The sequence below is a fragment of the Notothenia rossii genome (assembly GCF_949606895.1).
Source record: "Notothenia rossii genome assembly, chromosome: 1".
Taxonomy (NCBI): Eukaryota; Metazoa; Chordata; class Actinopteri; order Perciformes; family Nototheniidae; genus Notothenia; species Notothenia rossii.
Genome location: NC_136912.1, coordinates 48957958 through 48970800, shown reverse-complemented (window position 1 = coordinate 48970800; position 12843 = coordinate 48957958). Strand labels below are relative to the sequence as shown.

At 43.8% G+C, this 12843-nt stretch overlaps 2 protein-coding genes and 1 long non-coding RNA gene across 14 annotated transcripts in view; 1 reads left to right on the top strand and 2 right to left on the bottom strand.

Moving 5' to 3' along the window:
• The window catches only part of LOC307043773, an 89294-nt gene that overhangs the window by 40872 nt on the left and 35579 nt on the right, over window positions 1-12843 (bottom strand). The gene's annotated exons all lie outside the window — the stretch shown is intronic.
• The window catches only part of LOC307043569 (uncharacterized protein), a 204689-nt gene that overhangs the window by 189079 nt on the left and 2767 nt on the right, over window positions 1-12843 (top strand). The window contains exons 12-15 of one of the 3 annotated variants that reach the window (XR_013809407.1): window positions 9684-9782; window positions 10583-10699; window positions 11410-11567; window positions 11667-11834. Coding sequence is in view for 1 of the 3 variants with exons in the window: in XM_079688088.1 (XP_079544214.1) it covers window positions 9684-9782; window positions 10583-10699; window positions 11737-11834 (314 nt within the window). In the remaining 2 variants the exon portion in view is untranslated. Of the gene's footprint in view, window positions 1-9683; window positions 9783-10582; window positions 10700-11409; window positions 11835-12843 lie in introns of all 3 variants that reach the window. The other 2 variants (XR_013809408.1, XM_079688088.1) reach the window with 2 other exon arrangements.
• Window positions 3362-6088, bottom strand: LOC307043720 (piggyBac transposable element-derived protein 4-like). The gene is made up of 2 exons (XM_079688444.1): window positions 4545-6088; window positions 3362-4439 (listed from the first exon to the last, which is right to left on the bottom strand). The coding sequence occupies exon 1, from the start codon at window positions 5254-5256 to the stop codon at window positions 4630-4632; it is 627 nt and encodes a 208-aa protein (XP_079544570.1). The 5' UTR covers window positions 5257-6088; the 3' UTR covers window positions 3362-4439; window positions 4545-4629.

Genomic DNA, 12843 nt, shown 5'->3' with positions numbered 1-12843 from the left:
TCATCATTCCAGTCTGTTGGAGAGAGTCTGACATTGCCTTTTTTAAACTTTGGTTTGTGGCCTCTCCCTCTTTTGTATGGTGTGGCACTGGCAGGCTCAGACACAAGGTTGAACAGCGGCTTAGCTTTGGCAGAACATCCCTCAATTAAATGGTGGTAATAGAGAACCATCCATAAGAAAGACCGGATTTTCTTAGCACACGGTGTTTGCCCATCTTGCTCCATCAAGTCAGCTTCCTGCATATCATTTATAACCTCCACTTTACTCGGGTCGGTCTTAACACCATCCTCACAAATAATGTGTCCCAGAAATTTGACTGACCTGCGTAGAAAGTAGCACTTCTTAGGGGAGAGCTTTATGTTGTTGGCAGCAAGACGTGAGAAAACCATCTGTAGACGCTCAAGTGCAACCTGTTCAGATGGAGCATAGACCATGAGGTCATCCATGTAGCATAGCAGAATTGTGAAGTTCTCATCCCCAAAGATGGACATCATCATTCGCATGAAAGTGGCAGGGCTGTTCGACAAGCCCTGGGGCATCCTGTTGTATTCATGAAGACCGAATGGGGAGGAGAACGCTGTATATTTTCTGTCATCTTCATGCAGCCCGACATTGTAGAACCCTGACGTGAGGTCCATTGTGGAAAAGAACACATTTCCACCAAGCGCAGCAAGGGCATCAGTCTGATGGGGCAATGAATTTGCATCTTTTACTGTTCTTGCGTTCAACCACCTGAAGTCATTGCAGAGGCGAAGGTTTGGTTTGACAACAAGGACAAGGGGTGATGAGTATTCACTCTGAGATTTGCGAATGATCCCTAATTCCTCCATGTCATTCAGAGCAGTCCGTAGCTTGTCATAGTGGCATGGCGGAACCCGCCTGTATGGAAGTCTGAAGGGCTTGTCATCAACCAGGTGTATTCTGTGCACAAAATCCACTGCCTCGCCACAGTCCATTTTGTGCTTCGAAAATGTTGATTCATACTGCTCAATGATTTTCATCAGCTTATCTTTCCACTCGAGAGAGACCTCACAAGATGAGAGGTCCAAATCCTGCAAACCCATGTCACTCAAGATGCGGGACATCTCCTCCTCTGACCTTGGCTAAGGCGACGGGCTGTGTGTGTACTGTGCACTGGATTGGACGCGAACTGGATCTGGTAAATCCTGCACTGAAAGACAAGGGGACACATCAGCAACCTTTGCATTCTTTTTAAGGGTGAGCGGCTTTCCAGTGGGGTTTACAATTTTGACAGGAACCCAGCCATTTCCCCATAAGGACGTGACAACCCTCCCAACCAGAATTTGTTCAGGTCTGGCTTTTGACTGGGTGGGCTCAATGATGACTGTACTCCCTACTGCAGAGACATCAGACTCAGGTAATTTCGCTCACACCAAACTTTCAGACATTGGCTGCAGAGTTACACATCTTTTCAGTTTTGCCGTGCCAATTTTGTTAGTCCCTGCTCCACCTTTGCATTCATCTGAGGAGGACAGCAGAGACATCAACTTAGGAAAACTATCACTCTGAACACTTGTCACAGGAGATGTGATATTTTGGCAACTTACAGTTTTTTTCATCTGCGAAATGAGCCACTTGATGGCATTGCTGCCAAGAATCATTTCATCAGTCTGGCCTGGCACAACTAGAACAGGAATTATTACCTTATAGCCATAAACTGATGCAGTAAGATCATACATGGCAGTTGGAGTAACAAGGTGACCACCACAACCAACTATGACAAAGTCTTCAGCTGATTTCCTTTCCATGTTAGGGACAGATTGTGAAAGTCTTCTGTCAGCTGCCTCACTAATTGTGCATGCCATAGATCCACTGTCCACTAATGCTTTGAGAGCATGTCCATTATCGGTGGTCACAGCCGTGTGGAATAGACTATCAGTCTCCGGGAGTCTTTGCAGCCTTTGTACAATCAGTGTCTTATTTGATGGCACCATGCTGCTGTAGGTGTCATACAATGTTTCACAATCATCAATGTCTTTCATATCCAAGGTGGAAGGCTCACTCACATAATCTGCACTATCCTCCCTCTTGCACAGATCATTCAGTTTCCCTGCTGGTTGTAGTGAAGAGGACGTCTCCCCCCTGGGCAGTCACGTCTGGGGTGACCAGGTAAGTGACACAGAAAGCAAAGTCTGTTCTCTCGACAGTGTATGAAAGCAGAGTGAGAGCTCTCATTACATATAGAACAAGGCATGTCCATAAAGCCCTCACTCTTTGGTGGCTTGTTGCTAGTATGTTGCCTCCTATTAGCTTGAGCATACCAAGGGGCCTGAAGCAACACCTTCTCCAGCATGCAAATCAACCTCTCGAAAGCAGGGTTGTCCTGGCTCACAGCTTGTGCCTGTTTGGGAATGTCTGACACTAAAGCAGCATTAGTGCTCACCTCAGCTACATTCATGTTTATCCTGCCTCTCTCTGTGGAAGACCTCAGTCCCTTCTCTAAATGGTATTCATCTAGCACTTCCTGAACTTCTCGTGCTGACCATTTATCAATTGTCTTGGACCTAAACGTAAGAGCTAAATCTCTGCTGGGGCAGTGTCTGATGAACATACGTGTGACTTCAATACTGGGATTATCAAACACCTTATCCTGTTCCCTAAGACAACTGTCAGCCATATCGACAGCTCTGTTTAGTCTGAGCCAGTACTCATATGGGTCCTCTTGTTCTTTTGGTAGGGTGGAATAAAAGTCAGCCAGAGGCACAGAAGAGCAATGGCTGGAGCTGAAATGTTTGCGGAGGAGTCCATAGATGGCCTGCGGGTTCTCTTGGACATCAATTCCACTATTTCTTATCCCAAACTTCACAACATCCTTTGCTCTGCCCCTCAGGTGAATCAGAATTTCTTCAGCTTGATGCTCTGGCTGGATACTGCTTTTCCTGATGTAATTTCTCATAAAATCCTCCCATTCATCAACAGGCAGTGTGTCTGAACTCTCTCCTCTGAACACAGGTGGGTCTTTAACTCCTCTCTGAGTAACTAGCTGAACTTGGGAGAGATCCAGTGTTTGGCTGGGGAGTGTGTCTTTTTTAATGCATTTTTCTTCATGACTCGTGTGTACAGCAGCTGTAGTGTTAATGCGTGACATAATGCTATCAGCTGCCCTATCTGCTGCACAATAGTGCTCATTTGGTCAGCTTGTCCGACATCATCAGGAGGGTTGGGGACTGATGTGCTAAAACACTGTGTTGTAGATAACTCTACTGTATGCTGGATGGAAGGTGTCATCACATCTCCACTTCTGATAGGACTGTGCACTGAATCCCCATCAAAAGTTTTCCTATCCCCCACCTTAAAGTCACCTAGTGGAAATGGAACAGGTGTGCTACATAGCCCTCTACCCCTACCAACATTGAAAGGAGTGATTTCAAAGGTATTAAATCTACTGGAACTCATGTTTCATCGATAGTAAACCAAAATAAAATGACAAGTTCAAAAGAATAAGGCTTATATCAACAAAATAAACCTGAGAGTCCAACACACTGAAGGAATTGAAGCTCCAAAACGTTGCAGCGGCGAGAAGACATCCACCCTGGTCCGGCGTAGTAAAGAAAGGGTCACGGCACCAATGTAACCCCCGGTGTAGTGTCCCCTCGGCAACAGACCACTCAGAGCTGATGAATACTTTGGTTTATTTCACTGCATTTTTTTATACCTGCGTTTGAATGGACACATAAAAAGGACACGTTTCTCAAAAGATCCTCGCGCGGTATCTAAATCTCCAACAACACATCAATGATCGTATAGTGTTAGTAAACAATGTGAAACATTAAACATAAACAAACTGGTGTACAAAACTCGCATACCTGCGTTTGAATGGACACATAAAAAGGACACGTTCTGTAGGAGAGATAGCACCACGCTCACGTTAGCTTATTCGCTCAGATTAGCTATTGGTGATCACATTAATAAATCATATAAAACAAATAGCCAATCACACAAAAACATGTTGCTGTGAGCATTAAACGAAACAACACAACAGAACGTTATTGTCCTAATAAAATAATAACATACATTTTGTCCACCGACAAAATACAATAGAACCTTACTCTCAAAAGATCCTCACGCGGTATGAGAATCTCCCACAAAGCTACAGTAATGCAGGCACGCGCTTGTAACACCAGATTGCGTAATTCTCCAATTTAACCCGGATTTTACACCAACCTTTATAACTCTGTTATACATGCAGGTCATTCTCCTGCGCTCTTCTGCGCCAGCACCGCTGAAGGGCAGGTCCGCAAGTGGTGGCGCTTTTGATGCCATCCACTCAGCGCGCAGCTCGTGTGCCAGCTGGAGCATGAAGTCCCTTCTCGGTATGTTCTCCTTGCTCATGCAGTTCCTGTACAGCACCCAGGCATTGATGGCAGCGAGATCCAGCAAATTATAAAAGACAGAAACGGGCCATCTACGCGTGCCACCTGAGAGAAACATAGGATTTAGTAAAAACGATTGACCAATGCAGTGTTTTCTATAGGCCTAAAATAATAATAATAATAACAATAATAATAACAATAATAGCCTACCTTTCACCGAATATTGGCGAGCCATTTGATCGAGCACGTCAACCCCCACTTTTGAGTGGTTGTAGTATTCCACAGTCTCTGGCTTTTACTTTCTTTCTGTGGAGATGGCCACATGCTGGTGTTGCGTGCTGAGTATTGTCACGTTTCTCCTCGGCTTGCACTGGTAGACTGAGAGCACCATTTTGTCGCTCTTCAGCACCTTGGTGCTGAACAGCTCAGATCTCCCTTGCACAGAGGGTGGGAGCTCCCGCTTGTTGCGCTTGATGGTTCCAACTAGGCTGGTATTTTTGGCGAGAAGCGCTTTGGCGAGAGCGAGGGAGGTAAAGAAATTGTCTGTGGTTATATTTCTTCCCTTACCAACAAAGGGCTCCACCAGCCTCAGCACCACGTTCTCTCCCAGCCGTTGTGTTGCTGGCCTGCTGGCATCTTTTCCCAGGTAAGGGAAGCCATTCAGCATGTATTTGCTGTCAACGTCAGCTGCCAGCCAAAACTTGATGCCAAATTTGTCCGGCTTGTTGGGCACGTACTGTGTGAATGGACATCTTGATTTGGTCGGGAATAGCTGTTCATCCACAGTGATGTTGGACCCTGGCCTGTAGGACGCGATTGAATTTTCGACAAAACGATCCCACACCTTCCTCACGTGCGTAAACTTGTCGGTGGTCAACCGGCACCGGCGGGTCTCCTTTTTATCAAAGCGCAGGTAGCGCATGATTTCCGAAACCTGTTCCTCGACAGTGTTGCGTTGAAGAACGCGTTGCCCCACTGCTCGGACCAGAAACTCTCCATCTCAATGTTCTTCCCACAATATGCACCTCTCACATAGAAAAGCACAATAAAGGCCTTCAGCTCCATAATAGAGACATCCCAGGTGGCTCTGTCTCTCCGCGCTTCAGCAATTGTGCAATCACGGATTTCCTCCAACATCACATTATCACACAGACATATAAATGCAGTGAGTTTGTCAGTAATGTTGTGACGTGCGTGTGGTGTGGGGCCAGCAGACTCCGTGACCGTCCACACTGTGCCATCTTTCCCGATCTCTTGGGCTGGTGACGGCTCAGTGGCACACACTAAATAGGAGAGAGGAAAACACTACTTTAGACTAAAGTATATTTCATAAATGTTTATTTGATAATATTATATCCTCGAAAAGGCAATGAAAAGATCATTTGTAAAACAGGGTGTCCGCGGGGTCTTAAAAAGTATTAAAAGTTGATAAATCAATTTAGCGAAAATTAAGGCTATTAAAAAGTATTAAACGGCATTTTCCAAGGTATTAAGAAGTCCCACAGCAACGACAACATGAAACACCCTTTAATTTACTGAAACGACATGTCGGGAAACCCCCTCAAGGCGGCCCCATGCATAGCGCGCCGTAAAATGCTGCTTCTTATTTTAAGTTTCGTTGCCTTGCTCCGCTCTGTGGGGGGTTGGGTCCCAAGGTGGGTAGACCGGCATACGCAACGCTCTGGGGGTCCAACGGCTCCGTGTGTAAGCCCTATATGATCATTTTCTGATAACGATGAAATAGCCCGCCTCCCTCTCCCCTCGTCTCCAGCTGCTGCTGGGCTGTCAGAAGAGGGGGAGGAAAAGAGAGGCATGTACCGTTTATTAAATATTATTATACAGAGAACAGAGTCGTTATCAATTTGTTTTAAAGCTCAATAAATAACACAGAAGGCCTCTGATTGGAACTTTTCTAATTTTGTACGGAAGATTTAAACTTTAACAGACATGTTGAACGGCGGAAGATTTTTTTTAACGGAAACTCTCCCGCACGGTTCCCTCGTCCCTTGGAAGAGGAAGAGAGCTGGGTGTTTTTCATCTGCTGGTGGACTACCTGAGAGATATACCGCAGGAGAACACGCCATCCACCGCGGAGAATAAACAGAAGGGCAACCATGGCAACCATGCTCCGGGGTCTTCTTCGCTGCTTTTGGTGTATTTTGTGGCGGCAGCAGCGCCATTTACAGGCCTGGCATATGTACTACAGCGTTTCCAGCATTTCCAGCGGTCTAGTGTGAACGGACACATTAATGAATCGAATGCGTGTGAACGGAATACTTTTTTGCGTTTGCGTATGCGTTTTACCGTATGCGTACTCGTGGGGCCGGGGTCTAAGCCAAACTATATCCGGTCACAGAGATGTGCTATTTTAAAGTAAAGTCAACACATATAGACCCTAAATATAGTCTATATTAAGAACGAGAAAAGTCTGAACACATATATTGTTTTTTGTAAACATATGACAAATGTGTGAGGGTGATGACGTCAGAGCATCGTCCTATTTGCCAGGGCTTAGCCCCGGACAGACCCAGCCCAATTTAACCCCTGGGTATTTGTGAGGGAGCTCCTATATGGCATTACCCCGCTGAAGCTCACCAAAGTTTAATATATTTCATAGTTCAAAGTTTTGTCAATTGTTTTGTTTATTGGTCAAATACTGGTTTCTAATGGTTTCTGAGGAGTTTTACTGGAATGAAAGAGCACAGAGTACAGAAGCAACAAAGCAGCATACTGCATTAAACCTGACCTTCACAGAGAGGTTGAAGTTCATGTGGAGAGGAGGCTTCAGTAGTCTGTCTGCACTCTGTTTAGTTGTGCTATCTTACAATCAATATAGTAAATGTGAGGTAAAGTGTGTAGCCAATGTAACCGGTTAGAACTCAAAGTTGCGATGAGGTCTTAATGTATGGAAAGGGTCTTAAAAAAGGTCTTAAAAAGGTATTAAATTTGACCTCAGGATTCCTGCATATACCCTGTAAAAAGAAAAGGCATTATCTATATGCCTTGATATCTTATAGCCTACGATTTGTAGAAAAGTAGGACATAAAAAACAAGAATCATCATACCTTCTGCATGGGCTGGTACAGTAGGCCCATCTGCAAGCGGGGGATCAGGATGGGACGGCCTCACGTTCCGCGGAGGATCGCTGTCAGATGACCCATCAGAGGCAGAACAAACAGGACACATCACTCAGTCCTGATACTTCCCCACCATCAGACTCTGCTTCGCTCAGACGGTTTAGCAACGCTAGTGCCTCCTGTACGTTCATGAGTCTCTTTCTTTTGTCCATTTTGGAAATATAACCGGCTCTCTCTCTCTCTCTCTCTCTATCTATCTATCTATCTATCTCTCTATCTCTCTATCAATATATCTATCTATCAATATATCTATCTATCTCTCTCTCAATCTATCTATCTCTCAATCTCTCTATCTACAGCAGTAGACAAAAGGCGTTGCTATAGCAACACGTCATGTTTATGTTTACGCGCAAAATCAATAGCGCGAGGAGCGCTGCATTTCTATGAGGTAAATATTAACCGCTGGCGGAAATAGGTATAAATAGCCATTTCTTTGGCGATTTTTTTCTATCTGACTTCATATTGACAATTTTTAACAACACAGGGTGTTACATAACACACTGTCAGGAAAAGTCACGGACTGGGAGACGTTAATATGTTATTGAAAAAAAGTTACATACAATAAAAAAACAGCTGCGGGTAAAATTTACCCGTTGGCGATTCTAGTGTTAAACTGGAAAACAGGAAATCTGTGCAAGCAGCAATATATCTGAAGAAACTATCATTTGTTGGAGTGGTGGTTCATGGAACATCCCATGTGGTGTGCACATTTAAACACTGGATCCAGCAGGCCGTTTTAACAAAGGTTTCACTGCTGTGGATGATTTTATCTAAATAAAAAAGAATATTTAGAAACTATAAGCAGTCTTACAATAACCACAATAATCATAATGATAAATAAGGTTCAGTATTCCACTTACATCATTTCATTCATCCACAAGATTAAACTCTTTTCTTTAACACAGGTATTGGTCAAAGGGCATCTAGAAGGCGGATCTAACAAAAACAAAACAGTCTGTTAAAGTCAAGCTAAACATTTCATCAACTGATTTAAGAACAAACAATTCAGCTCCATGTGCCAACTCACAGTTCCTTTGTTCTTCAGTCTCTGGTGGGGAGGAAGTGAGTGACCGGCCTGAAGGGCGGAGCTTTAAAGACTTTGGTGGGGGAGTGGTCTACACTTGATTGGCAGAGGTGGTGATGCAGGTTGAGAGGGGAGGGACTCGTGATTTCTAACAATATCTGAGTGCAAGCGTACAGTTTGAGCAAAAGCAGAGCAAATCTAAGCGCAAGGACAGGGTTTGACTGAAAGAAATACAAAATCTGAACGTGAAATCAATAAATGATCCTCTCTAATTGAAAGAGCACGCTCTTGAATAAAGATAGGGAATAAAATCCATAATAAAGTAGATTTTAAAAACATTTTATAGAGTAGAGAACAACATTAAGCTCACTGCGGGACGTTGCAGAATGTGTGTGTCCACCACGAAAAAGGATCCTCATTCACTTTACATTGGGGTTGTTTCCGTGGTGCCGACACGTAATTTAGCAGATTCCGTTTCCCCACCACGTAATGCGATGTTAAGGAGACGTGTTCATTTCACGTATTTTGGTGAGACCAGGTTGCTATGGGACGCCCTGCCCGCTGAAAACTGACGCTCGAGGGGTAGCCAGTGCGTAATAAGGTGACGTGAAGGGGCCCTGACCGATCGTCAATATGTGACCAGTTGGGAGTGAGAATGTGTGGGAAACTGTTATAACACACAATTATTTGTTAAATAACACAGTGAGATTAACCAGTGTGTGCGTGCACTGAGTGTAAGTGACAGCATGGCCCCAGTTTGCTAAGAAAGTCTCCTCTTTACTCAACAATATTTTTTCTGCAATTTCTTTTAAGAAACATTTCATAAATTGCCCATATTCCTCTGTAAGAGTGCTGATGATACAGTATATCAAAGACAACCATGTCTCATAACTGTGTGTGAGTGCTATCTTCCATATCCAGTTGTGTTAGCAAAAACAAAGCAATGTTATGATGAACACAGATGAAATAAAACAGATGACTGCAGGACAGTTGGGTTGAACACATGTCACATCATGGAGCAAACCTGCAGTCTTTGGCAGTAAAGTGATTCAGTCCTCTGCTCCTCAGGTCACAGCAGAGAAACAGCACGAGTTTACCTGCTGGTGTTTCTGAATCTGAAATGCCTGTCTTACTAAATGAAACCAAAGCTCAGTGTTCACTAAAAGATTATTCTGTCTCTGTTTCCAGGAGAAGATCTCTGAGCTGTGTGCAGAGAATGAGGCTCTGAGTGAGAAGCAGAGAGCAGAGGAGGAGCGCAGGAAGCAGATCCTCACAGACAAGAACCTGGTAAAGATTGTCACTCCTTTCATTATGGAGCGGTGCGGGAACGAGTCTTAACAAATGAGTCAGCATTTTACCACTCTTGGTTACCTTGTCTCAAAGACAATGGTTTTCTGAAAGTGTTTTTGGTTGTTATCCTGACATAATCCTACACAAGCTGAAGAGATTTTAACCTTTTGTTCTCCGACATAAAATAGTTCAGGAAATACCCCACTGGTGAATGTCTGAAGTTTGTTTGTAGACATACAAACAAACAAATGACTGAATGAGAATACTTAATGTCATCACACTGAACATAAGCTACCTTTAGCTTAGCCGGGGTGACATGAAGTCACGTGACCTGTTGTAGTTCCTTTGTAGCTTAACGTTAGCTTTTAACTTCTGGTGATTGCATTTTTGCTTAGACCTTCGTGTGTAAAAATATGGAAATCATCCTTATTTAAAAAAAAACGTTTAAGTATCCTAAACTATTTTTTAAAAGATGTTATTTTTTGCAATTTTTTTTTAAATCCAATGGAAAAATTCCATTGCTTTTTGAGGAGGGAGCCAATGTGATGCTCACTACCGTGTCGCTTACCAAGACATGTCATCACTGCACCACTCTGAAGCTTCCTAATATAGAGATAGTGGAGGGGGATAGAGACAGTTTGTTCTGCTCAAGAACGCCCCCTGCTGGTTAGGAAGGGTTACACATTCTGACCCGATCTCTAACCACTTGTGCCATATTATTGTCTCATTTTCTCTGCTGCTCTTTCCCCACAAAGGCATTGAAGCTTCACACTTCTCTAACGTGTGTGTTCTCGCAGAAGAACTCCCACACCGTGTACCTGGAGCAGGAGCTGGACAGTCTTAAGGTCGTACTGGAGCTCAAGAACAACCAGCTGCACCTGAAGGAGAAGAAGCTCATGGACATGGACAAACTGGTGGGCAATCACTCTTCCTTTATCACATATTATCACATGCTTCAAACAAACCCTGGAAAACCAGTCATAACACATCAACCTGAGAGAGAAGTTAAATCCGCTGGAAATTGTGGTGTAATCCTGGAAAATGTACCTATTTTGGTTCAGCTGAGAATGAAACTCAGGGCTCCAACAACATCTCCACCTGACATCCGCCTGTATTATGTTCTTATCCTTTTAGCTGTAATTTCTTTACGCTTTATTAGCATAGTCTGCAAATGTAAAGCTGCACTGTTTAGCAAAAATGTACCATATAATGACATTAACTTCACATTACGAGTAAATAATGGACATAAAGTGAAACACCTGTAAGAGTCAATGGCTGTGAATACTCCCAGCAACTCATCACTAACTTTGAATCATACATTTTGGTAGGTTAACTTCTGTCCGTCCAGCCTGAACTGCCCATTTCCTGAAAAATAATGACTAGAAAAAAGTGGGAACTCTGCGTCATTTTAGAGTGCCGGTTTAGACTGTGATCCAGATCCTGTTTCAGAGGCTATTTCATTCTCTCAACACCTGATTACTTTCACTTGTTTGTTGTTTTAGGGAAAAAAGGTCATATATTGACAGTGTTTAGAAAAATGTATGGATAAACAACCTCACATAAAACTAATGCTTGTGTGTGTGTGTGTGTGTGTGTGTGTGTGTGTGTGTGCAAACATGAATAGCATCTCGTTATTAATATTTAGTCTAAACTTGTTGAGAAGAATGTGATGTGAGAAGCAGCCACATGCTTGTTGTACATAATGGTGGGACAATACATGGTCACTTGTGAAATCTACTCAACGTACAGCAGCTTGGGTGGACTGGGCAAAGCTGAACTCCAGTAAGTGTGGGTGTGTTAGTGGAATCCCCTGAGGGCTCACTGACTGAAGGCTAATGCTGTCTGTTCCTCTGCCCCCTCTACCTCATACAACACACCCAGTCCAAGAGAAGAGAAGGAAGAAATAGCAGATCTATTCAAAGTGCTGATTTCAATTATGTGTGTGTGACAGTTGGAGACAAATGTGAAACTGCAGGAGTGTCTAAATAAGGTCCAACAGGAGAACGAGGACTACCGGGCCAGGATGGACAAACACGCTGCTCTCTCAAAGTACGTACAAAGTGTGCGTGTGTGTGTGTCCTACTGCCTTGTTTGTCTTCAGTTGTCCAGACTAGCCATGAATCTGTCCAGCCATAGACAGTGTTCTAATGGTAAACCCCAGAGGTAGCGAGGTTTAAACTCAGTATATTTTTCACTGACACACATTGGTAAAGATCTATATGGTTTAAATAATGGCTTATTTGTGAGATTCAGCTGGCTGTGGACCTTTAATCCCTGTACAGTGCTTTTCTCTGGTTTGATGTCACATCTGAACTTTCTCTCTATAACATTGTGTTTCAAGCTTAACAATATCTCATGCCAACATCAGCCACATAAAGGTAGTGTCTTATTGTGAGGCCATGAATTTAAATAGCTTAACCCTGAGAATAAACTTAAATAAATACATAATGTGATCAGATGCTTGTGACCAGCAGGCAGCTCTAGCGGCATTGGCTCAGTCTGTAGGGACTTGGTATTGAAACCGAAGGGTCGCCGGTTCACGTCCAGATTGGACCAATACAATACAGACATGGAGTGAGCTGGTAGCTGGAGAGGTGCCAGTTCACCTCCAAGGCCACTGCCGAGGTGCCCTTGAGCAAATCTTCTTCTTCTTCTTCTGTATGAGCACCTCTATCACCTGAACAGTGTGGCCTGTGTTGGTTTTTGTTTTCAAAGGTCAACAAAGAGCTACAGTTCTGGCAAAGCAAATCTCAAGTCCCGAGCTCCTCGAACAATGCAACATACATGTGAGACTGACCGTTGAGCGGCCCAGACCAAGCAAGGAGGCAGAACTTCCAAAGATATAACCCGACGTGGGCATTTATTCAAATATGTGTACAAAGTTCACAGCCTCAATCATGCTGTTCTCCTTCCTCATATCCTGCAGCCACAAGGATCTCACACACACTTCCAGCCCAACAAGAAACAGCACTTAAATACACAGAGACTAACAAGACACAGGTGAGGGGGAGCAATTAAACACAGGTGGGGGGGGGGAGGAGACAACACAGGGCACCAG

Bases quoted from the DNA above. Each gene is read 5' to 3' on its own strand.
- LOC307043720 (XM_079688444.1), bottom strand. From the start codon at position 5,256: ATGCGCTACCTGCGCTTTGATAAAAAGGAGACCCGCCGGTGCCGGTTG.